Source organism: Limanda limanda, chromosome 18 (genome assembly GCF_963576545.1).
Source record: "Limanda limanda chromosome 18, fLimLim1.1, whole genome shotgun sequence".
Lineage (NCBI taxonomy): Eukaryota > Metazoa > Chordata > Actinopteri > Pleuronectiformes > Pleuronectidae > Limanda > Limanda limanda.
The window spans coordinates 22,106,377-22,126,581 of record NC_083653.1 but is presented as its reverse complement, the minus strand read 5'-3'; the positions used below and the strand labels follow the sequence as shown (position 1 = coordinate 22,126,581).

General features: G+C 43.0%; 1 protein-coding gene across 1 annotated transcript in view; it reads right to left on the bottom strand.

Moving 5' to 3' along the window:
• Positions 1–20,205, bottom strand: part of rev3l (REV3 like, DNA directed polymerase zeta catalytic subunit) — a 63,432-nt gene that overhangs the window by 3,393 nt on the left and 39,834 nt on the right. Inside the window, exons 11-31 of the mRNA XM_061091301.1 lie at positions 19,223–19,442; positions 18,578–18,720; positions 13,218–17,058; positions 11,254–12,185; positions 11,052–11,137; positions 10,663–10,788; positions 10,149–10,341; positions 9,802–9,913; positions 9,411–9,526; positions 9,102–9,220; positions 8,437–8,555; positions 8,107–8,248; positions 7,443–7,687; positions 5,615–5,723; positions 4,456–4,662; positions 4,045–4,154; positions 3,033–3,147; positions 2,746–2,883; positions 2,287–2,477; positions 1,365–1,611; positions 440–655 (exon numbers count right to left, since the gene is read on the bottom strand). Coding sequence (XP_060947284.1) covers positions 440–655; positions 1,365–1,611; positions 2,287–2,477; positions 2,746–2,883; positions 3,033–3,147; positions 4,045–4,154; positions 4,456–4,662; positions 5,615–5,723; positions 7,443–7,687; positions 8,107–8,248; positions 8,437–8,555; positions 9,102–9,220; positions 9,411–9,526; positions 9,802–9,913; positions 10,149–10,341; positions 10,663–10,788; positions 11,052–11,137; positions 11,254–12,185; positions 13,218–17,058; positions 18,578–18,720; positions 19,223–19,442 — 7,727 coding nt within the window. The remainder of the gene's footprint in view (positions 1–439; positions 656–1,364; positions 1,612–2,286; positions 2,478–2,745; positions 2,884–3,032; positions 3,148–4,044; positions 4,155–4,455; positions 4,663–5,614; positions 5,724–7,442; positions 7,688–8,106; positions 8,249–8,436; positions 8,556–9,101; positions 9,221–9,410; positions 9,527–9,801; positions 9,914–10,148; positions 10,342–10,662; positions 10,789–11,051; positions 11,138–11,253; positions 12,186–13,217; positions 17,059–18,577; positions 18,721–19,222; positions 19,443–20,205) is intronic.

Genomic DNA, 20,205 nt, shown 5'->3' with positions numbered 1-20,205 from the left:
CTTTGAGTGGTCATCAAACCTTGAAAAGCACTTTATAAATACAGACCATTTATGTGTGTGTTTAATTTATTATTCCTTTGTTTGGATGTTTGTGCTTCACTGTGCAGATGTGTGTGTGTGTGTGTACACATCTCCAGAGTTCAGTGCATGTCTGAAAACAGCTTAACTGAGCAGCCAATCACAGTCTACTATGCAACATGCACAAGGGTGATGTGAAAACCTTCAATGAACCTGAACATTTTCAGCAGGTAAATTATTGTAAATAAAAGTATTCTCTATTTTTCAATATGGGAGAAATAGATAAAACAACTTTAGATAATCATTTTCCATGTAATCTAAGTAGTAATCATGGAAAGGATCCATATTTCTATATCTTGAAACAACAATGAGCAGTGGATCTTGAGCGGGAGGATGGGTCCCCTCAGGTCCAGCCTCTCACCTTCAGCAGCTGGTCCTGCTGACTCTCCCACTGCCTGATGTCCTGGTAGAGTGTGACAGCAACTCTCTGGGGCTCAGCACGACACCGCAAGCACACGCCCAGCTGGGTCAGCTCGTCACACACGGGGCAATGGAGCGTGGTGAAGTACTGAGAGATGGTTCCCTTCCTCCCTGCTTCCTCTCCTCCGGCAGCTGCAGAGCAGGAGGCTTTCTGGATCTGGAGAGAGATAAAGGACGCATGTTACAAAAAACCCTGAATATCATTAAAACAACCGATGCTTTATTTTGTTTGCTCTCTTTGTTCTTTTTCGGCGGGGTTTCTGTGCTCACAGTCAGGTCAGTGTATGTGTCCACACTAAACACCAGTCTGTGTCTCCATGTAGTCAAATAGGTTAGGTGTTCTCTTTTTATTAATCCCATGAAACATCTGCAGAGTCATAAGATGCCAAGTTGAGGTTTGGCTTGTGGTCACATTCATTGCTCTGATGAACTCTGCATCAGCTTGACCAGCAGGTGGCGTGTGTGCCCTATCAGAGCACATCTTCACTTCAGTATTGACACAGACTGAGGCAACAGCACAGCAGTTTGATGAGATTCATTCGATCCTCAGCAGGAAGCGGGAGAGACATTTTCTCCTCAGCCTTTGTTCTCTCTCCACTGAAGACACACGCTTGTGACAGGAATGGAAACATTTACTCACTTCAGCAGAAAGCTGACAAGTCACTTTACCTCATTAATCAAGAATGAATTAAACTCAAGCTCATTCAGATCTGTGAGTTATTATTAAAATTCCTCTGCTTCCTTTTGTTAAGAAGGTTTTCATGTTGTTAGATAATAGAATTATCATGTGCGCTGCCTCGAAGTTGTAACTGTAACATAAGAATCCCAGTGGATGCTCATCTCCTGGAATGAGCTGGTCCTCTCACCCTGGGCAGCTCCTGGTACCAGCTGAACACGTCCACTCCGATCAGCTGGAACATGCGGGCCAGCGGCGGCAGGATCTGCTTGGTGATGTAGTAGGTGGCGTTGAGGCGGAGGCTGGGATCCTGCAGAACATCCATCGGCCGCCGCACCAGCTGGATGAGGGGCAAGCCGGGCATCCCGTACACCACCACGTAGGGCACCCGCTCCCCCACACGGGGCTCCAGTCGACGGTCATGCACCATCATACGCCTGAATCAATCAAAGCAGAAGACTTGACAAAACGGATCAACTCATCAAAAAACTTGTGCATAAGCGCTTAGCTTTAAATCTGCTTTTAACCTGTGCTCTTATGTAGAGCTCACATCTGACTGTAAGTCACTCTAATCATTTATATTTTACAATATTGCAGCAACATCAGAAATCAACATGGCTGCTGCTTTGTGTTGTTGTGCAAACACTGTACTGTCTGTGCTAGAGCTCATGAATGAGGCTGAGTGTTTCCCTCTCACCCATGCCTCTGAAATCTGATTTTTTTCCCCATCCATTAAGAGCTGGGTTGCCTAGCAACAGACTCAGGTACTGTACATGCAGGCTAGTGCAGTTAGACAACGAGCACTGTCGGGAGGGAGTAATTGGATTCACACAGAGTACTGTAACTGTAGTTGACACACTCTTCATCACTCTCCTGCATATGGCCACACACATGGGTGCGCGCACAGACACACGCATATATATACATATATCGTCCAAGTAAAACTAAGGACTTAAGTCATTCATTATCTTCTAATGCTGCTATTAGTTGCACTGTATGAATGTGTGTATGAATGGGTGATTTTTTTTCGCTGTGGTTGGTAGTTTGTCTGCCTGTAGCTTTCCTTTAAATGATCAATGACAACCTATACAAGCACACACACACACACACACCTGGTGAGCTCCAGTGCAGGGACGCAGGACCCGGGCCGGTACGAGCCACTGCCTCTGTACTCCTTGGCGAAGGTCAGGTCCTGCATGCTGGCCCGACCGTCCAGGACCTTCATACACTGACGTTGCACAAACTGTTTCACCTGGCTGATGTCCCGCGTCTCAAACAGCAGCTTAATGGAACGCTCCAGAATCTGTGGGGGACATGAAGCATCAACACAACACATGAGTCAAGAGGAGAGAAAGAAGACGGTAGACAGAGATGAAACTAAATAAATAGGGCTGAATTATGAGCAGTGAGTGTGTGACTCAGACTGAACGGCATTAACACTGGTACATTTCAGTCTAGACACAATACTAGCAGCATTTTTCCTGATTGACAAGCGTGAGTAGACGAGAGCAGGAAGAAAGCTGGCATGGTTGTGATTGGTCTAGAGCACAGAGAAATGGTTTGCTTGTTACCTTGGAAACAGCGGGGCAGCCGTCGCGGCGCACTGTCTCGATCCCTTTGGCGTCAAACACAGGTTCCTTTTGGTCGAGGCTTTCATACATGTATCCCACGTAGCGCTTCTTTGTCTGCAGTACACAGGGGAGGTACACCTGGGACAGACACACAGAATTTAATTGTACCTCTAAATATGTTTAAGTGTGCACATGGAGAAAGACAATTGGCACAGACTGACAAATCCAAATCAAATTGCACAGATAATTTGTCTGTGTGTGTAGTGGGTCCTGCGGTGAAGTTTTACCTTTTCAAACTTGAGCTTGACAGGTTTGGGATTGGTTGCAGTCACTGCCTCAGCGATCTCGTTGCCAATCTTAAACGCCTGCTCTTTGGTGGCTCCCTTCAGCAAAACAAACAAGCTGCAAGAACAGAGAGCAGCTCGTTTATTGCTGTCACCATGAATTCAGCCAGTCGCCACAGAGCTGAGTGATCAGAGGAATGGCTGATCTGTCAGAGGAAGGTCGGACATTTCTGACGACTGTTGAGTAGGTCATCAGGACTTAATCTGACTTCTCTCCTGTGTCTTAATGTACCGTCTTGTATGTGCAGCCTATGATTCATGCTGATGACAATCTTGTTCCTCTGTACAAAGAGCCACAAGACTTTCACAATATGACATTCAGGGTAACAATTTAAACTTGATTAGCTGAGACTCTCCATCAAATTGACATGTGCATCTGAAGTGGTTAGAGAAGCATATGGCACATGCGCTGGTGGGCATGATTGCTGCAAAAATGCAGATGACCTGCACTCAATATTGTGCCTGAACACATGCAGTGAAGACATTACTGAAAATATGAAGAAGTTTGACATTAAGCGTGTCAGGTAGACAGATTCCTGTGAGACACTTGATAAATGTGGGCACAGATCTCTTTCTGTTTTCCTGACAATCCAATTTAGTTTCATTACTGATGTGCAAACAGAGACAAAAAGTTTATTCTCACAGTTTAAAACATCACAGCAAGAATAAAAAACTCAAAGCCATGTGAATGTGGTAGCTGCAGCCATTGTGATACAGAGAATGGATTTGGACCTTTGAACTACTTGTTAAAACGGTACAGAGACTGATAACAGCAAACACTGTATTGTCTGATAACTGAAAATGTTGGCGCTGCATTAAAACACAGTTCCGGTGCCATCAGTGAAAATAGTGACACATGAACAGAACTGCTTACTGTGTAAATACACGTCGAGAGACAGTGGAGTGTCAGTGAATCAGAATTGTAGTATTAAAAGGAAGTATTAATGCTGCCTACCTGTCTGTGTCACCATACACAACACGCGCTCCCCATTTCTTGGTTTCATTGACCAGTTTGATGGCTCTCTCCAGGGTTTCTCTGGCTTTGTGAACGATGCTGTCTCCAACCTGGAAATGACAGATGACAAGAACCCAATGAACAAATCTTGTGGGAAAAGATTTGGGAAACACTGGTTCAACTATGGCCCCGATTATTTGTCTCTGCTTCTTTACACTAAAATAAGCAGGAAGGGCTTTAGACAGAAAGCTGGAATTTGTAAAAATAACCAAAACAAATCTGTTGCCCTATCCCTTGTTTATTCTTTTGAATGCAAGCTTTGTAAGACCTTGGCATCATTAATATATTATGAATCTGCAGGTTCATCCTTCTCTCCCTCCCCCTCACTCTCGCGGAGCAATCGTTGCTTACCTCAACACTGGGCATGCGGCCAGAGTAGCTGGCTGCAGTGTAGCCGAAGGTGACGTTGGCAATGAGCTTGAGTCCAAGCTGTCGGGCACCAAGCAGCTTCATGAGGGCTTTATCCTGCTTGTAGCTTTTCATTGACTGCTTCACCATGATCCTTGTGTTGAGGATTTCCTCCAGCATGCTGGGAAGGACTCCTTTACGCACTGAGGACTGAACAGGAAAATGAAACATATGAGAATGTGTGCAACTGGAGGCACCTTCCAAGTCAGTGTGAATGAGTGTGTACAGCTGCATTAATCCAGCAGTGGAACGGGCTCCCAATCTGATTTGTGTCCCCTGACATATAGATCTATATATCAAAAGTCATGATCCAGACAGTCAATCTTCCATCTTATCTCAGGTTACAAAGCCCATCCATTTTGAAAATAAATATTTTTGGAATGATTGACGACAATAAACTGATTCAAAAATATAGTTCTGACATAAATCTCATAATTGCTGTCACTGACCTTTACAAGTCTTCACAACCTAATGCTTTATGAAAATAAAACTGTTACCAACTGTTACTTTTGTCACATTTGTCAGATAATGTGATGACACTCACTGTTAAGTCATAGACAAACAAATCTACCTCATTATTATAACAACCAGTGTGAAGGTGCTGGAACACAGTTACACAATGGTACCTGGTCCCTCTGTCTTCTCTCCTCCCCCTTTCTCCACTTTCAGGGTGTTAGCAAATGAGTAAGTAAAGGGAGACGGCAAAACCTGGTTAGCCTGCTTTAGCAACATCTGGCTGGATTCTGCCAAAATCCAGCTGTAGAGAAAAGTCTAATTGAATCTGTAGTCATTCTGTGTCTTAGTATAACCTCATAATACGAGTTCACCGTGCTGTGGTGTGTGCGTGTGCCTGTTAGGTAATGCGACTGTGGGACAGGAGCCAGTGTGGAGTGTGGAGCAATAAGCAAATCAAAGAAAAGCTTGAATGGAGGGATGCAGAGAATGAAGTGGGGTTTGTGTTGATGTGCTCAGCATTCACTGCAGCTTAATAAATCTGCATCGCTGGAGGACTCAGAGACATGATGCATAATAGGGCCAAGTGGTTTTCAGGACAACATTAAGACCTTGATGGAAGCTGAGGACTCGTCAGAAGGGGCTGTACCTTGACGAAGGCGATGCCATTGGGTGACACAGTGATGTCGTTGCGAAGCTGGTAGAGATGCTCAGGAGGAACTCTCAGAGAGGCGCAGCCAAACTTAAACTCATCAGGCCTGAGAAAGAGACATACATACATGCATGAATATCATGAAGAAAATACATTTGAATGCTTTAACAGAACTTAGTTGTGGCTGCTGGCAAGCACCGCAGCATCTACACCTAACCACCACTAAATCACCCAAACATGACTTGCATCGGCAACACAGACACCTACTGATCCATTTACATCACTTATGGATTAGGTCAAATCTGAAAAATATTCAAGATGAAATTACAATCAGGCTAAAATTGTAATGATCAAGATACTTTCAATATCATTTATAGAGGTAGTGTTAACTTCAACAGCAAAGTAAATGTTATGACTGTCTTATCATGAAACACATCAGTGCTGGTGTGATGTGGACATTTCTTACCTATATTAATGAAATAAATCTGCATTATACGGTTCAAATAAGTGGCTCAAAAACCTTCAACCATTTAATTCATCCTGATCTTGCAAGGAAAATGCTGACAATTTATATCAGAAATTTTAAATATATAAAAAAGAATGTATATGCATGGAAATATTAATGTGTGTCTGTGAAACTGCGCTCAGTTTCAAAGAAGCCATCTCCAGGTCTGAGGGCGCAATCTTTGGACATTATTGGGGCTGGAGCGGACGGCTTGGGACCAGAGGGGGCAAAAGTACTCCCATTCTTTACTTAAGTAGAAGTACAAATACAAAGACTGATGATGACCGATTCAAAATCTTTACTCAAGTAAAAGTAAGAAAGTACAGGCTCTGAATTGTACTTGAGTACAAAAGTCAAAAGTAAAAATGATACACAATACCCTTTATGATAACTTGGCAAAACGGAAAAAGTCTTAGGAACACAAAATAGGATAGTTTTCCTCTTTTCTCATCAATAAGCGACCGAAGGAAGGAAACGGAGTCGAGTCAACTCCAGAGTTTCAGGTTGAGCCGCTGCTACCGGAACTCCAGCTCAGACTTTCTACTAGAAACTCAACAAACCATGAGAATGACGTCAAAGACGACAACAACACAACATTCCCATTCTAAACCTTTTCTCTCACCTCAAATGATTCTATTACTGCTTTTACTATTTCTATTACTGCGTTCACTCTCACTCATTAGAGAGAGTGAACACTGCACACAGTCTAGTTTTGCTGCAAGCCAAATTCCCACCTCTGCTTGGGACCACCATGGTCCTCTAACGCACTGATATCAGCTTCAGGGGATTCTGGAGGGAAAAGACCTCCAACTGAGAAGAGCCCTCTAGCACAGTTTCCCTGTGATGCTGAGTCACTCTCCATGTCACTGAGCAGCTCCAGCCTCACACTTATCAAAATTATAGTGTGTAGAGTGGAGCTCAGAGATGTTTTACATATTCATATTCATGTTGATACAATTACCAACAAATGTAGCAAGTTGCAAATACTATTGAAAAAATAAGTAATTGTATAAAACATTTATTTAAAACCGAGGAGATTCAATTTCCATCTGTCCCCTGAGCTAATTTGTCACTTTCTGCTCTGCTGAAAATGAAAGAGATGGAGCCAGTGTATGTCTCCTCTTTTTTGTGTGTACGAGTAGTAGAATTATGCATGTTGGAGGTTCTTGGCTCCTGCTGTTGCTATGCAACTACAATAATCCTGGTGAAAAAAAACTGAAGATGTTTTTACTTGCAGTGAAAACCAGCAGACCTCTCTGCACATCTGCATTTAAATAATGAGGGAAGTAAGGCAGTGTGCTGTAGGTGTGTAGACCTTACGTTCCCAGACTGTCCATGTGGCCCAGGCAGGTGGAGTAGCAGTAGTTGTATGCGATGACAATGGAGGGATAGAGTGACTGGAAGTCCAGTACAACCACTGAGTTACTGTAGAAGCGCGACTCAGGCTCCATCACAAGTGGTATGCACTGAGGCGCCCTCTGCTGGGCTCGCTGCTGGACGCTGGGTGTGATGGGGATGTAGTTCAGAGGCTTGGCCACACGTAGCATCATGGACTCAACGCGGTACTGTAGAAGGGACGAGAACAGAACCCACCTATAAGTAGAGGACACTCACACTAGGAGCAGTGAGCACAGAGATATTTGAACCCTGTGGGGCAAAATGTTGATAAAACCTGATAATCAACTGATGTCACCATCGTATCACATAAATTGTTTTGGGGTGGTTGACTAGTCGTCCACTAACCAGAAGATTGGGCTGGGCGATATATGACTCAATATCACCATTATTTCAAAGGTTTACCTTGATTATTATTAACAAATGATTATCTTTCCTGTGCTCTTTTCTAATCACTGATCTTTATAAAACCTACCGAATTCATATTTATGTGTTTAAGGATAAAGGGGGTGTCATTATCTGCAGGAAGGACTTCACTCCTGTCTGCAGGACTGTGTGTGTGTGTGTGTGTGTGTCTGTGTGATAGTACCTGGGATCCTCGGGTCAGAACATGGAAGAACTGAATCCCGAACAGCCTTGCCAGCTCACTGGTTCTGCCGATGATGTCCTGCTGCTGCAGAAGCTGCATGGTGCCACGCACTCTGCTCACGTAGTGGTCAACCATCTTCCACCTATAATGAGACACACATTGGCAGGTTCACTGTGCAGTGTGTTACAATTAGCACAGGAGGACTGGACAGGGTGGCAGACACTCACCACTTAGTGTATTTATATTTGATTAATTTATATAAGTGTTTTATTAGAGACAATGCACAGGCCACTGCTTCAATTAAAAAAAGAAAGAAAAACTTTCACTAACCTGTATAAGTCTGTGTTGTGGTCAAACCAGTCAGACAGTGTGCGGGGGCTGTAAAGGGGGAAGCGCTGGTGGAGCACATGGAAAGCCACATTCTCAAAACTGTAGTTGTTCAATGTCGCCTGGAAAAGAAAATATGACAGAATATATCAGAATATTTCTTTCAGACAGCACCGCTTTTACAGGACTTTATCAAGTCCAGTCAGGCTTTGGCTCTTTTTTTTTATGTTGATCAAACACTTAAGTGGTGATCAGACTTTAAATGTAATAACTTTTTATAAAATACTGGATGAAATCAAAGTGAAAAAAAATATGCATTGTAGTGTGACATGAAGTAGAGTTTGTAAAAGGACGTCTGAATCTTTTATGACTGTGGTTCCTCACATTTTTGTTTGGTGAGCCGTTAAAATGAAACATCTACTAATGACTGGAATCAAGGGCCAAACATTTATTAGAGAAAAGCCTTTAAACTCTAATTTCTTTAGTTAAGGCCACAATAAAAAATAGAGTGAGCTCAGAGCCGAAAGCAACAGACACTGTTGCACTGTTCAGGCATAAGAAAATCCTGCCTGGAAGAAGGAATGAGAGAAAGTAGGTCATGAGTCACAACTGCTGCTGGCTGACAGCAGTGTGTGAAAGCTGGGTGGAGGTCATGCCAGGACACCTGCCTCAGTCTTCATCACCCTCCACAGGTTGAGGGTGATGCGTCCGATGATGTTGATCTCAGTCATGGTGTCGGCTCCGTACTCGTCCCTGTCTGCAGTGAAGCGGTTCTCTACGGAGTCACCTGAGGACACGCACAGAGCCAGACAGACAGCTGATTAGAGAAGTGCTGCCAGAGGCTCTCCGTTCATCTGCTACAAATACACACACACTTACATTCACACACAGAAAACTGTACTAACAGATTGTGCTCTTGTGTCGATACTTAATCTTATAAATTAACTCTTAGCACCAGGTTTGACAGCAAGCCCTACCTGGCACACGTGACAGCTGCTGACATAGGTTCACACCAAGCACCCCCGCCCGCTGGAACAGGTAGCCCCAGGAACGCATCTGCACCTCGTATGCCAGCAGGATGTCAGGGTCATACCTGACAGAACACAGACATGTAAGCAGAGGAAGTTCACTTTCATATCCTCAAATCAAAGTACTGCACAGAATGCTCCTATTATATCACTGAAAGATAAAGCATTTTAACACATTCTCATAAATAATAATGTTTAAAAAAATGACATTAGTGTCTGGCTTTGCCCCCATCAAATTCAGGATGGAAGCAATCTAGAACGCAGCAGAGGATCAGGTCTATTCACAAAGCTGTAGCAACCTTCTCAGTTCCACTCAATAAAAGGTACTGAATACACCCACCTCCTCATTATAGAAATCAGCTCCTGAAACAGCATCTTCTCATCGGTGGCATATTTAACCTGAAGCCCAGAGACGCCCGACCTGACCAGCAGGGGCACTGTTCGTTTGTCACCTGTGAAGGGGATTTAAATAGACTCATCAGTCAGTGATAACAGGCATATTATTTTAATTTGAAACATTGTAGGCAAAATATTTAACACCTCAATAACTCACAGCAACATTTAAACTTTGCTGAATTTGCTTACACACATATTTTGGAATCTCAGTGCAGAGGGAGGAAAATATGGAAAATCTAATACAAAGACTCAAAGGCTCCAACTGAGGGTTTCTGCAATGAAAGACCTCACCTTGATCACAATTTTGACAATCTTTGTCCACCACAATGGCACCAGTTAGAACGGTGCTTTCTATACTCTGCAGGGGAACATCAGAACTGAGGCAGTAGAATAAGGCACATATGGGGTCGAACTCAGGGTCAGGTTCGAGGTCACGGCGGGTCCTTGCATGGAGCTCCATGCCCATCAGTGTTAGGTACTGGACCTGAGGAGGGAAAACAGTGTTGTGTGAAAACAAAAAATCCTTCTGAAGCTTGCTTCTTCAGACTTGGATTTTGTAGTTACGAAGGATGGTCCCACATTTAGAATAAGTGAACACACAAAGTTGACCACAAGTGACCTCAGATTTCAGTACTTGACACATTTTGCTACCAAAAAGTATTGAGATTCAATGCCTAGCTCTACAAATTAGATAACGTTTCAACCCCCAGTTCTGCATGATTTAAAATAACTTAAAACAAAACAAACAAAAAACCTAAATATTGATACGAGAGCATTTACAAAGCAGAGTCTGTGTGCAGCTCACCTCATGCAGAGCTTTGGCATCCTGCAAGTTCTGCATGCTGACTTTGAAGCCATAGGAGTTGGCTATGCTGGGCCCTTCAATCTGAGAGGTCTCTTTCTTTGGCACATTCAAAGCAGCAAACTGGTTCTGTGGAAGACAACGATAAATATCTACATGAACAAGACAACACAGGCGCAACAGATAAATACAAATCCATTTACAGATGAAAGAATTAACACCTATTGAGGTTCCATTCATGAAAGCAAACTGAAAGGGGGGGGGGGGGGGGGGGGGTACTATGCTCAACACTACACACTGGCATTCTAACAAGGTTTCCTTGACCAGGCTGGACTGGTGAAATACTGGCTGTTGTGGTGAGAGGTGGGAAAAATTTACATTTGTTCCCTGACCTGTATCTGTGTGTTCAGCAACACTCTTCTCAAGGTGCCTGTCTGGCTTCTCCTCTTCTGCTGGAGTCTCTCAGAAATGGGATTCTCTGCAGCAAGTAAGGGAGCAAAAAAATAAATAAATCAAGAACAAAAGTATAAAGTAGTCACTGATAACAATCCTTTGCCCTGTGTTCATTAGAGGATTAAGGTTTAGATTTCTTACCCTCAGATATGGGCGTACTGCACACTGGCTCGAACTTTTCCTCTCTTCTCTGTCTCCTTCTTAGGAAGGGGGTACTGTGAAGAAGATGTGGACTTGTACTTCCCTCGTCCATATTACTATGATGAAGGGGTGAGAGACAGTAGTTGTCTCCTAGTCTCTCCAGGGAGATGGAGAGCCTCGGTGACAGTCGTTCTGGAGAGTTTTCACTTTCCCTGTTTTCACTGAGCTGCTCTGGGCCTGAGGGGCTGGGCTGACAGGACTGCTGCCATGGAGGCAGCTCTGGTGACTCTGGAGAGGAAGTTTTATTATCATCATCGTCGTCATCAGTGTCTTTTCCATGTTCCTCCTCCCGCTCAAAATCCACAGCACCTCCCTCTAAAACTGGACTTTCTTCTGAGGATTTACTTAAACAGCCTGTGTTCTTCATAGGAGATATGATTAGGGACAGGCTCCTTTTCTTTCTCCTTTGACTTCTGATGCTGGAAAGGTTCCCAGACAGCTCAAACTTCACTGCAGAGCAGGAAGCTGAGGGATGCACCAAATTTTCTGGGTTTTCCTCCTCAACCTTCAACCCAGCCCTGTTGTTATTCAGCAGCCCCGTGTCTCTCCGCCATTTTTGTAAACACTCGTACTGTTTCTTGGCTTCCAGCCATTGGCACACATGCTCTCGGTTTGGTGGGTTTTTGCAAGGCAGGAGAATGACCTTCTTGTCACTGGCTGAGGAAGGGTCAGACTCAGCCTGATCTTTACTTCCCACTGAGGGTTCAGCTCCCTGGGCTTGGGAAGACGAGGTAATAGTGGTGGGAGGGTGTGTCATGACTGAGAAGGCTGTTTTCCAGAAATGGAGGCCCTCCAAAGACAGGTCTCCACTGAACTCAGATAGCTCCTTTGCCAGTCTGGTACCCACCGTTAGTTTACGGCCACCAACCTCCCTGGAGAAAACACAGGGGCATGTGATTGTCTATTTATATTTCATAAATTGCTGTGATCAGATTACTGTAATAGAATTATTGAACATTTTAAAATGAATGACATGGAACATATTCATCATATAATCATTTAAAATATAATTTAGCCAAAAACATCTGACACAGTGTTTTGATTATCACAGAGAAAGCGTCATGGATGTTGATGAAACCAGGCACATTTAGGGGAGCGATACCTGATGAGTGTCTGCAGTTTGCTGCAGATCCAAATAAAAAAATGTGTGAAGATCTAGTGAAATAAAATGTGGTCTTATAAGGAGACTGTTTGGCCTTGGTGGAGGTATGTACTCTAGAGTGTCATTCTAGTTATTAAGGTTAAAGGTGCCCTGTATAATTTTCTGTTGGCAAACTAAATGTTAGTTTCAATTCTGTGTTACCCACTAAAATCCACAGTATGCTAGTTATAGTATAATAGTTATAGTATAGTAGTATATATATTAAAGTTATATACAGTTATTTAATTCCTCATAAAACCAGGCATATGTTACTCCTACTAAGACGATAATGTTTTTTTACATCTGTTTGTTTATTAAGTCAGCAGAATTATGCAAAAAGTACTCAACCAATTTGCATCAAACTAGGTACAGATGGGGAATGGGCCATAGATGAGCCTATAACATGTTTGTGCCAATCTAGGGACAGATCCAGGATTCTTTACAACTATATACATTTCTCAGAAAATAACATCTGGATCTTGATGTAAAAAATAAGACATACTGTATTTATGGTGTTGAGATCTAAGATTTTGTATAATCTGGTGCAGATTATCTGCAGTACTTAATTTTCCATTAATTTTTTCTCTTAAAGAATTGTATGTGTGGGACACAGATCAATGATATCAGCTATCTAAATAATTGGTTGGACTCCTTTTGACATGTAGCATGCTTTTCAGATATTTTTTTTCACTATGCATATTTCATTCACACACAACAGTATAAAGATTATTTAGGCTTGTGGCGCTGGTGTAAATAGTCTTACATTGGTTTCCCAGGAGCATCAGACGGGTCGCTGCAGAAGGGCTCCTGGAAGGTAGCCTCCGATATCTCCAGGTCCAGCTTAGTGTTTAAGATCTCTTCCCGGCTTGGAGGGGACATGAGGGGCTTGAGAATGTGGGCTCCACCTCCTGCACCCCGTGGCAGCTGGCTTGCCCTCACCTGGGACACTGAGCCGATGGATCGGGGGGAGCTACTAGGTGTGGTGGAGGTGAGTCCGTCAATGCCTTCCAGAAATTCCCCTGTTGGTGAGCCCTCATGGTCAAGAAAGGATGCTGAACTTAAAGGTAGTGGCAGGACAGGATCAAAAACTGAGAAGAGCAGCTCTTTTCTCTCACAGTGAAAGTCTTGAAAGGGGCTGAGGGTTTGGGCTTTACATAAAGAGAAGTCCCACTCTTTGCTCTTGATTCTCTCAGAGTCAAGAAATGTGAGGTGATTAGTTACAGGCACCCTGTTCTCAGATCTATCAAAGAGGTCAGGACTGGCAGGCCTTGCTTTGTGCCAATCAGAGCTCCTCTGGAGCTCATCTCCATAACCAAACAACCTATCATTGTTCTTCTCAACGTCCAGTGTCTGAGCTGATACAGCTTCCTGGCTAACATCACTTAGGAACTTCACTGGTAAGTTTTTATCAGTCAGGACAAATTGGCTACCACTATAAGGGCTGGAGAATTCAGTCTGATCAATAGCATTTATGTCAAAGTTATAGTTGTGTGGGAGCTCTGGTGACAAGCTGTCCTCTATTAAGTTGCAGGTGTCCAGACCTGGGTCTGACATAATGAGGGGGTAGTCATCTGACATACTGTCCTTGTCTGTAATATTGGGCTGAGTATTGCTCATCTTACTTCTCCTAATTCTGGGCTTTCTATCCTTAGTGGTGGTAGATTTTGGGACCCTTGGTTTACGATTATAGGTGGAGGGAGCTTTTCTGGTTTTAGTTGGTTTAGTTGTAGGATCTAGTAGTGCCGCAGCTTGAGCTATGGCAGTGTAGTGGCTCTCTGTACCAACCACTTGTAGGGGAAGGGTCTGTGCTTGCTGCCTCTTCTGGAGAAGCTGTTTGAGAACAGCCAAGCCAGAAGGGTTCTCATGAAGTGGTGGGGTCTCCCCATTTTTAAGGCCTGAGTGTGGGGAGGTTACTGCTGGTTGGGGATCTTTATTGTCTTCCGGTAAAAGTCGACCAAGCAGAGGAGGTGTAGGAGCTGTGCACTCCTCCTGTGAGGCTTCTGCCTTTACCACAGTAGTCTGGCAACTTTGTTGCTTCAGCTGAACAGGTGGTGCAAAGCTTTGGTTTACTTCCGTTATTGAAGTCTCATAGTCCTCAACTTTCGGTTCTAATGACTGATCAACTGATTTGGAGTCTGATGTAGATGTTGGTTGTGAAGTGCCCTGGTTGTTGCAATCTGTGCTCACTGGCTGCTGAAACGAAGTGACCTCCTGAGAGGAGTTCTCAGTGGGAGGCAGGTCATCTTCTGGGAAAAGGAGCTGCGAGCTGTCTTTACTTAACTCATGACTTTTGGGTTCCTCAGGCTTCTTTTTGCGAGACCTTATAGGTTTTGTGGTAGTTGTAGAACTGTTGACTGTACCTTCAGCAACATCTTTAGTCTTTTTATTCTGCCTTGGAGCACCAACATTCCTTTGCCTTAGTTTCTCTTTTTTGGGCTCTTGTTCCTCTGGAGGCTTAGTAACTGACTTGCAAATTTTTCTTTTACTATCCGCAGCTTTCTTAGATCTGACAGTTCTACACTTATTTTGTGCTCTTTTGGTTGAAGACACAGTGCTCGAATTTGGAGAAGTAGAACTAAGAGATGGGTCACTGAGTGGGTTTATCAGCTGCTTGGAGCTGTCCATAAAAGGGTCACTTGGGGACCAACAACGTGGAGGAGTTGAGTCTGTAGGGCTTGGGGATCTATCAGAGAGGTAACCCAACTCGGCCATGACATCTGTATACTCAATGTCCTGGTCATGAACTTGCTCACAGTAACACGGCCTGGGTGGTAGTAGAGAGGATATAATTGGGCCTCTCTGACAACCTTTAGTCCTTTTAACACTTTTCCCCATTCTGACTTTAGGTTTAGTGGAGATGCTGTCGGTTTTCTTACTGGTGGAGGTGACCTTTGCCTTTCTTTTGGGCTGTTTCTTGGCCTTTGGCTCAATGATAGGAAACCTGACTGCAGTGGATTCAGGCACCCTTGGCCAAAAATCTCTGAGAGGAGCCATTTTATTGTACAGCTGTAGCTTATCTGGTGTCAGCAACACCAACTGCTCCTCAGCATTTATTTTGGACATTTTCACCAGCATATTTTTCTGTCCTTTAAACCTGTTGATAATAATGTACTTGATGATGACAGGGGGTTCTTTCTTGCACCGTTTCTGGTATTTTACTTCTGGCCCACTGCAGACATTGCTGCCCTTGAGCTTGCTACCCTTGTCTGAAGCTGCATTTTTAGAAGGAATTGAACTTGATTGTTCTCCTTCCTCACTGTCATAAATCATCTTCCGTTTGGCCCTCAGAGTGTATTTACTCCCGGGAAGGGCTGAAGGTGTGGTATAGGTGTCTTTATCAAGCGATGGGCTTAACCCATCCTCTGCAGCTTCTCTACTTTCCTCAGAAAATAAGGAAACAGTGATGGAGTTGGTGGCAGGCGGCTGTGAAAACTGCTCTGTCCTTTCATCTATACACATCTCATTTGTTTCTGGTTCATCTTTTGTGTTTGGCTTTTCATCTGTGATGAGCCCATCTTTCAGTGACTCGGCCTTGTTTGACTTTTCATCCGAATTTGGCATCTCTGCGTCCACAGTAAGTGAACAAGGAGACGTGTTTGAGATGAGGCTACTGGTAATCTGGCTGTCAGAGGTAGAGCTTTCAACTATGTTAAATGTATTCTTTTGCCCCGTCATTCCTAACCTTTTTTTGGTCACTTTTAGCCTAGACCTGCGAGGCTGGGCCTCTAGTTGTTTACTGCAGGAATCAGTCAACTTTTTGTTCCCAACTTTCTTCCTACTGAGGCAGTTTGAGAGGATGACACTGGGAAAGAACTTGTAGTGTGCTTCCTGCTGGGCCACAATAGTCCTCTCCGTCTTATTTTCCTGATAGTCCTCGTACCTGATTTTGAGTTCACCAACATCTCCCTCCTCACTGTCCTGGCCCAATTCTTCCTGCTGAGGATCAAGGAACTCATCCTCCTCCATGGGTGACGGGGCTGAGGACATGTTCCTTATGATGGGGCTTTTATTGTCCTTCTGGCTTAACTCCAAATCTGTCTTCAATGAGCAGTTTCTCAGCTCTGAGTAACACAGAGAGAAGGTCCTATGGTTCTGAAGAATGGAGAGACAGTTTGTTTCTACATTCTTTATGCTGTCATACTTCTTCCTACTTTTGGCAACCTTTCCATTACCAAATGGGAAACTTTCTAGATCTGTATTATCCAAGGCTATAGAGGGTTCCTTGTCGTAGGAGTAAATGGGACGTATGTCCTCTTTGTTAACACAGATAGGAGACACCTCTTGGTGATTGACTATTTTGCAGGGGATAGGGTGCTTGACTGGTGGGATGTAGGGGATTCCTTTATTAACCTTGAAACCTGTTGAACATTCACTACTGCTGTCCTGGCAGCTTTTTGATTGAAAGTGCTTGTCGAGAGGTTGCTCTGTGTCCAGCATATGAACTGGTCTGTGCTCAGGGTGCTTGCACTCCAGAAGGATCTTTGCCGAAGAAGATGGCTCCAGGCAGACTGTCTCCCCAGGGAAGGGATTTCTTTTCCCAAGCATCTTTTCTGTGACTATGAGAGAAGATTGGGACCTAGGACTACTCTCCGTTAAGGATGAATCTATGGATACAACAGAAGAGAAGAAGCAATGTCTCATTTACAATTAACAGATGCAAGAAACAGATTAACATCCAATTTCTTTTACTAAGACTTAGTTTCTCTTTAAATTCAAAATATAAGACACAAGTTAATATAATATAAACAAAATTATAAGGAACACAGCTCCTCGTATTGATGATGTGGCTATTTCGGCTTTAGCTCAGCTGAGCTGATGATACAATTATACTGACCTCGTAACGAGGTAATTTACACCGAGTTTCAAACCTAAATGTCCGCTGATATCTTCTGACGAGGTGCATAAGGGACCGTCGGAAATCCTTAAGTTTGCTAGCTGCCACTTCCTGTGGACTTTTATGAATTAACTTTAGCACAGTGATTTAGAGGACATTTCAAAATATCGAGATATATATTGTGTATCGCGATATAGCATAAAAATATTGAGATATTTGTTTTAGGCCATATCCCCCAGCCCTAATGCAAAGAATATAACTTGCTTGACCTTTAGGCCTGCAAACACTACAGCATTTCATTTTTCCAACAAATGTTTTTTTAAACGTAATACTGATGGGCAAATTAATAATAGAAGGAGGGGTATATTTAAAAATGGATGGAAATAAACACAGGTGAAAGACACTCGCCCCAGTGTGTGCAATTGAGCTGTGGCTCAGGAGGGTCATTACATTGAAGAACATTTACAAAAACATGAAACTTACATACAGAAATGGTAAAGGTAAAAAGTCTTTATGACCACTCAAAGTATTCTACAGTACATCCATATTTCACACTTTTTATAGTTAATTTATTTGCAGCACTTTTTCTATCATACATCAAGCACACTTCAGCATGCAGAACAGAGATCGAACTGCTGACCCTCTGGTTAATGGACAACATGATCTATCTATGAGCCACAGCCGCCCATAACAATAGAGTGGTAAGTATGTGAACCCTTTAGAATATCCTAGTTGTCCGCCATAAGTTTAGACAAAAACAATGTGCTTAAGCTAATAACACAAAAACCATTATAATTTGTCCTGTCTTTATTGAACACAACCATCTAATATTAACAGTATTGGTGAAAAAAGTAAGAGAATCCTTAGATGGTCACACCTCCTTTGGCAGCAAAAACCTCTAGCAAATGCTTCCGGTAGACCTGTATAATGTTTTGCTTGCCACTCAGATATCAATTGACAGTTACACACAAATATATATCAGTGTAATAAGAATTTTGCTTTCACAATGCAACAAACTTTCAAAGCCACTTGACTGATAATAATTTGAACTCCAGGGGATCATTGAAAACAGCAGACTGGTTTCAGTACTAAATCACATCTCTGTCATAAAGATTTCAGATTATATGGCTTAAACCTGGTGTCAACCAAATTTTTCTTATGCAGCTGCTGTAAGATCCACTTTCTGATATGCTTTATGGAACATTAATCAGCAGGAGATGTAAGATAAGCGTCAAAGCAAACTGACATTTAAGTACTGTGTCGGCATATCTCAGCATGAGATGACTCACCGCTGCTCTCATCTGCTGCCCCGTCGAGCTGGGGAATGGACAGGTTGGCGAACAGAGAGTTATTCCCACTCCATTCCATGTCTTCATCAGAGGAATCCTGCTGCTCCTCACTGAAGCCTTCCTCTGCCTCCTTCACACACGGCCTGTGCAGACAGAAAAGACAGAACCCCTTAGACAATGTACAGGTACAGCTCCCTGTGAACAACCTACATCTGACTGCTTGTCATGGACTTGTTTGTGTCTGTGCTCAAGCAAGAGCTAGTGTTTTACTGGCTAAAAGAAGGCAGATTATTGACTGAGTCAAGTTGAATTTCCGTAGATTAGTTGTTGTTATTCACTAAGATGTTGATGGGTCACTGTGCCTGACTGCCAGATCGTCCCTCAAGATCAATGATCTGGCAATCAGAAAATCAGGTGGATTACCGCTGGGTCAGAAATGCTTTAGTGACTATTTTCCAGGATGCAACCATCTCAATGGAATAAACCACTTTGGGAATTGTCAAAAAACAGAATTTATTACACATAGTTCTGTTTGACTGATCAGAACACTGTGATAATCTAAGACTTGAAGGCATTACCTGAGCAAGAATAGAAAGTTGGCAGGCTGTTTGTAAGGAAACAATGTGTTTGACCAAAACAACTTGCCTAAATGATGAATTCTCAGGGGCCTTGTTGTCCCATCGTTGTGACATAATCATGCTGAGCTCTGCCTCTTCTTTGTCCAACGTAGGACTTTCCTCCTCCTCATCACTGTTGCAGTTGTAACTTCTGGCACCAGGTAGAGACTGGGAATTCTGCCCGATGGAGAAACCATCGTCCTCCAGGCCTGCCAGCAGATCGATGATGGCATGGTCTTGGCTGCTGTCTGCACAGACAACAAAAAACATGGCATACATAAATAAGCTGCAAGTAACAACTTTAAGTGAGCCCCTAAATAAAATTGATTAATTAAAATTGCCAAACCTTTAGATTTGGATTTTTTGTTCGAATGGTTCTCCCTGTATTCACATACTTACATATTTTCCCTGTTATTTTCTATAAGCAGTACGCATTTGAGGTGTTGCTGAATGCTGGAATGCTCTGTGAAAAGTTCAACTCATAGGTTGTCATTGATAGTATTTTCACATTGTCAAAATGATAGTTGAGAGACCTAAAGCCTATCGGCCTGTTTAGAGGCCTCAGGCTGTAGCTTGTGAATGACACCTTGTCATACAAATAGGTTGGTTTACTGCACAACAAAATCACAATTAGTCTAGGGCTCTTTTCTTAAAGGCTTAAATGAAGGCTCTGTCTGATAGGGGTCTTTGTCAGACATCCCATTTATTGATATCTTCCGGATAGGCTGGATTCACCTATTTAGAAATACTATCAATTTGGAGTTTATATAGTGTCTTTGCACAAAAAAAAGGTACGATGTGTTAAATATTTGTGCTGAACTGAGTCCAGTATTACACAGATTAACCCGCGGAACCTGTCGGTCCCAGTACAAACACAAGCAAATGGTAATAATTCTGTAAAATGTTATAGATTGAGGACATCACAGCTGTCTCTGAATGTAATAATCCTGCAGTTTTGGATGATTAAAACACATGAGACACAAGATAAAAGTTCCACCACATTCTGACAGT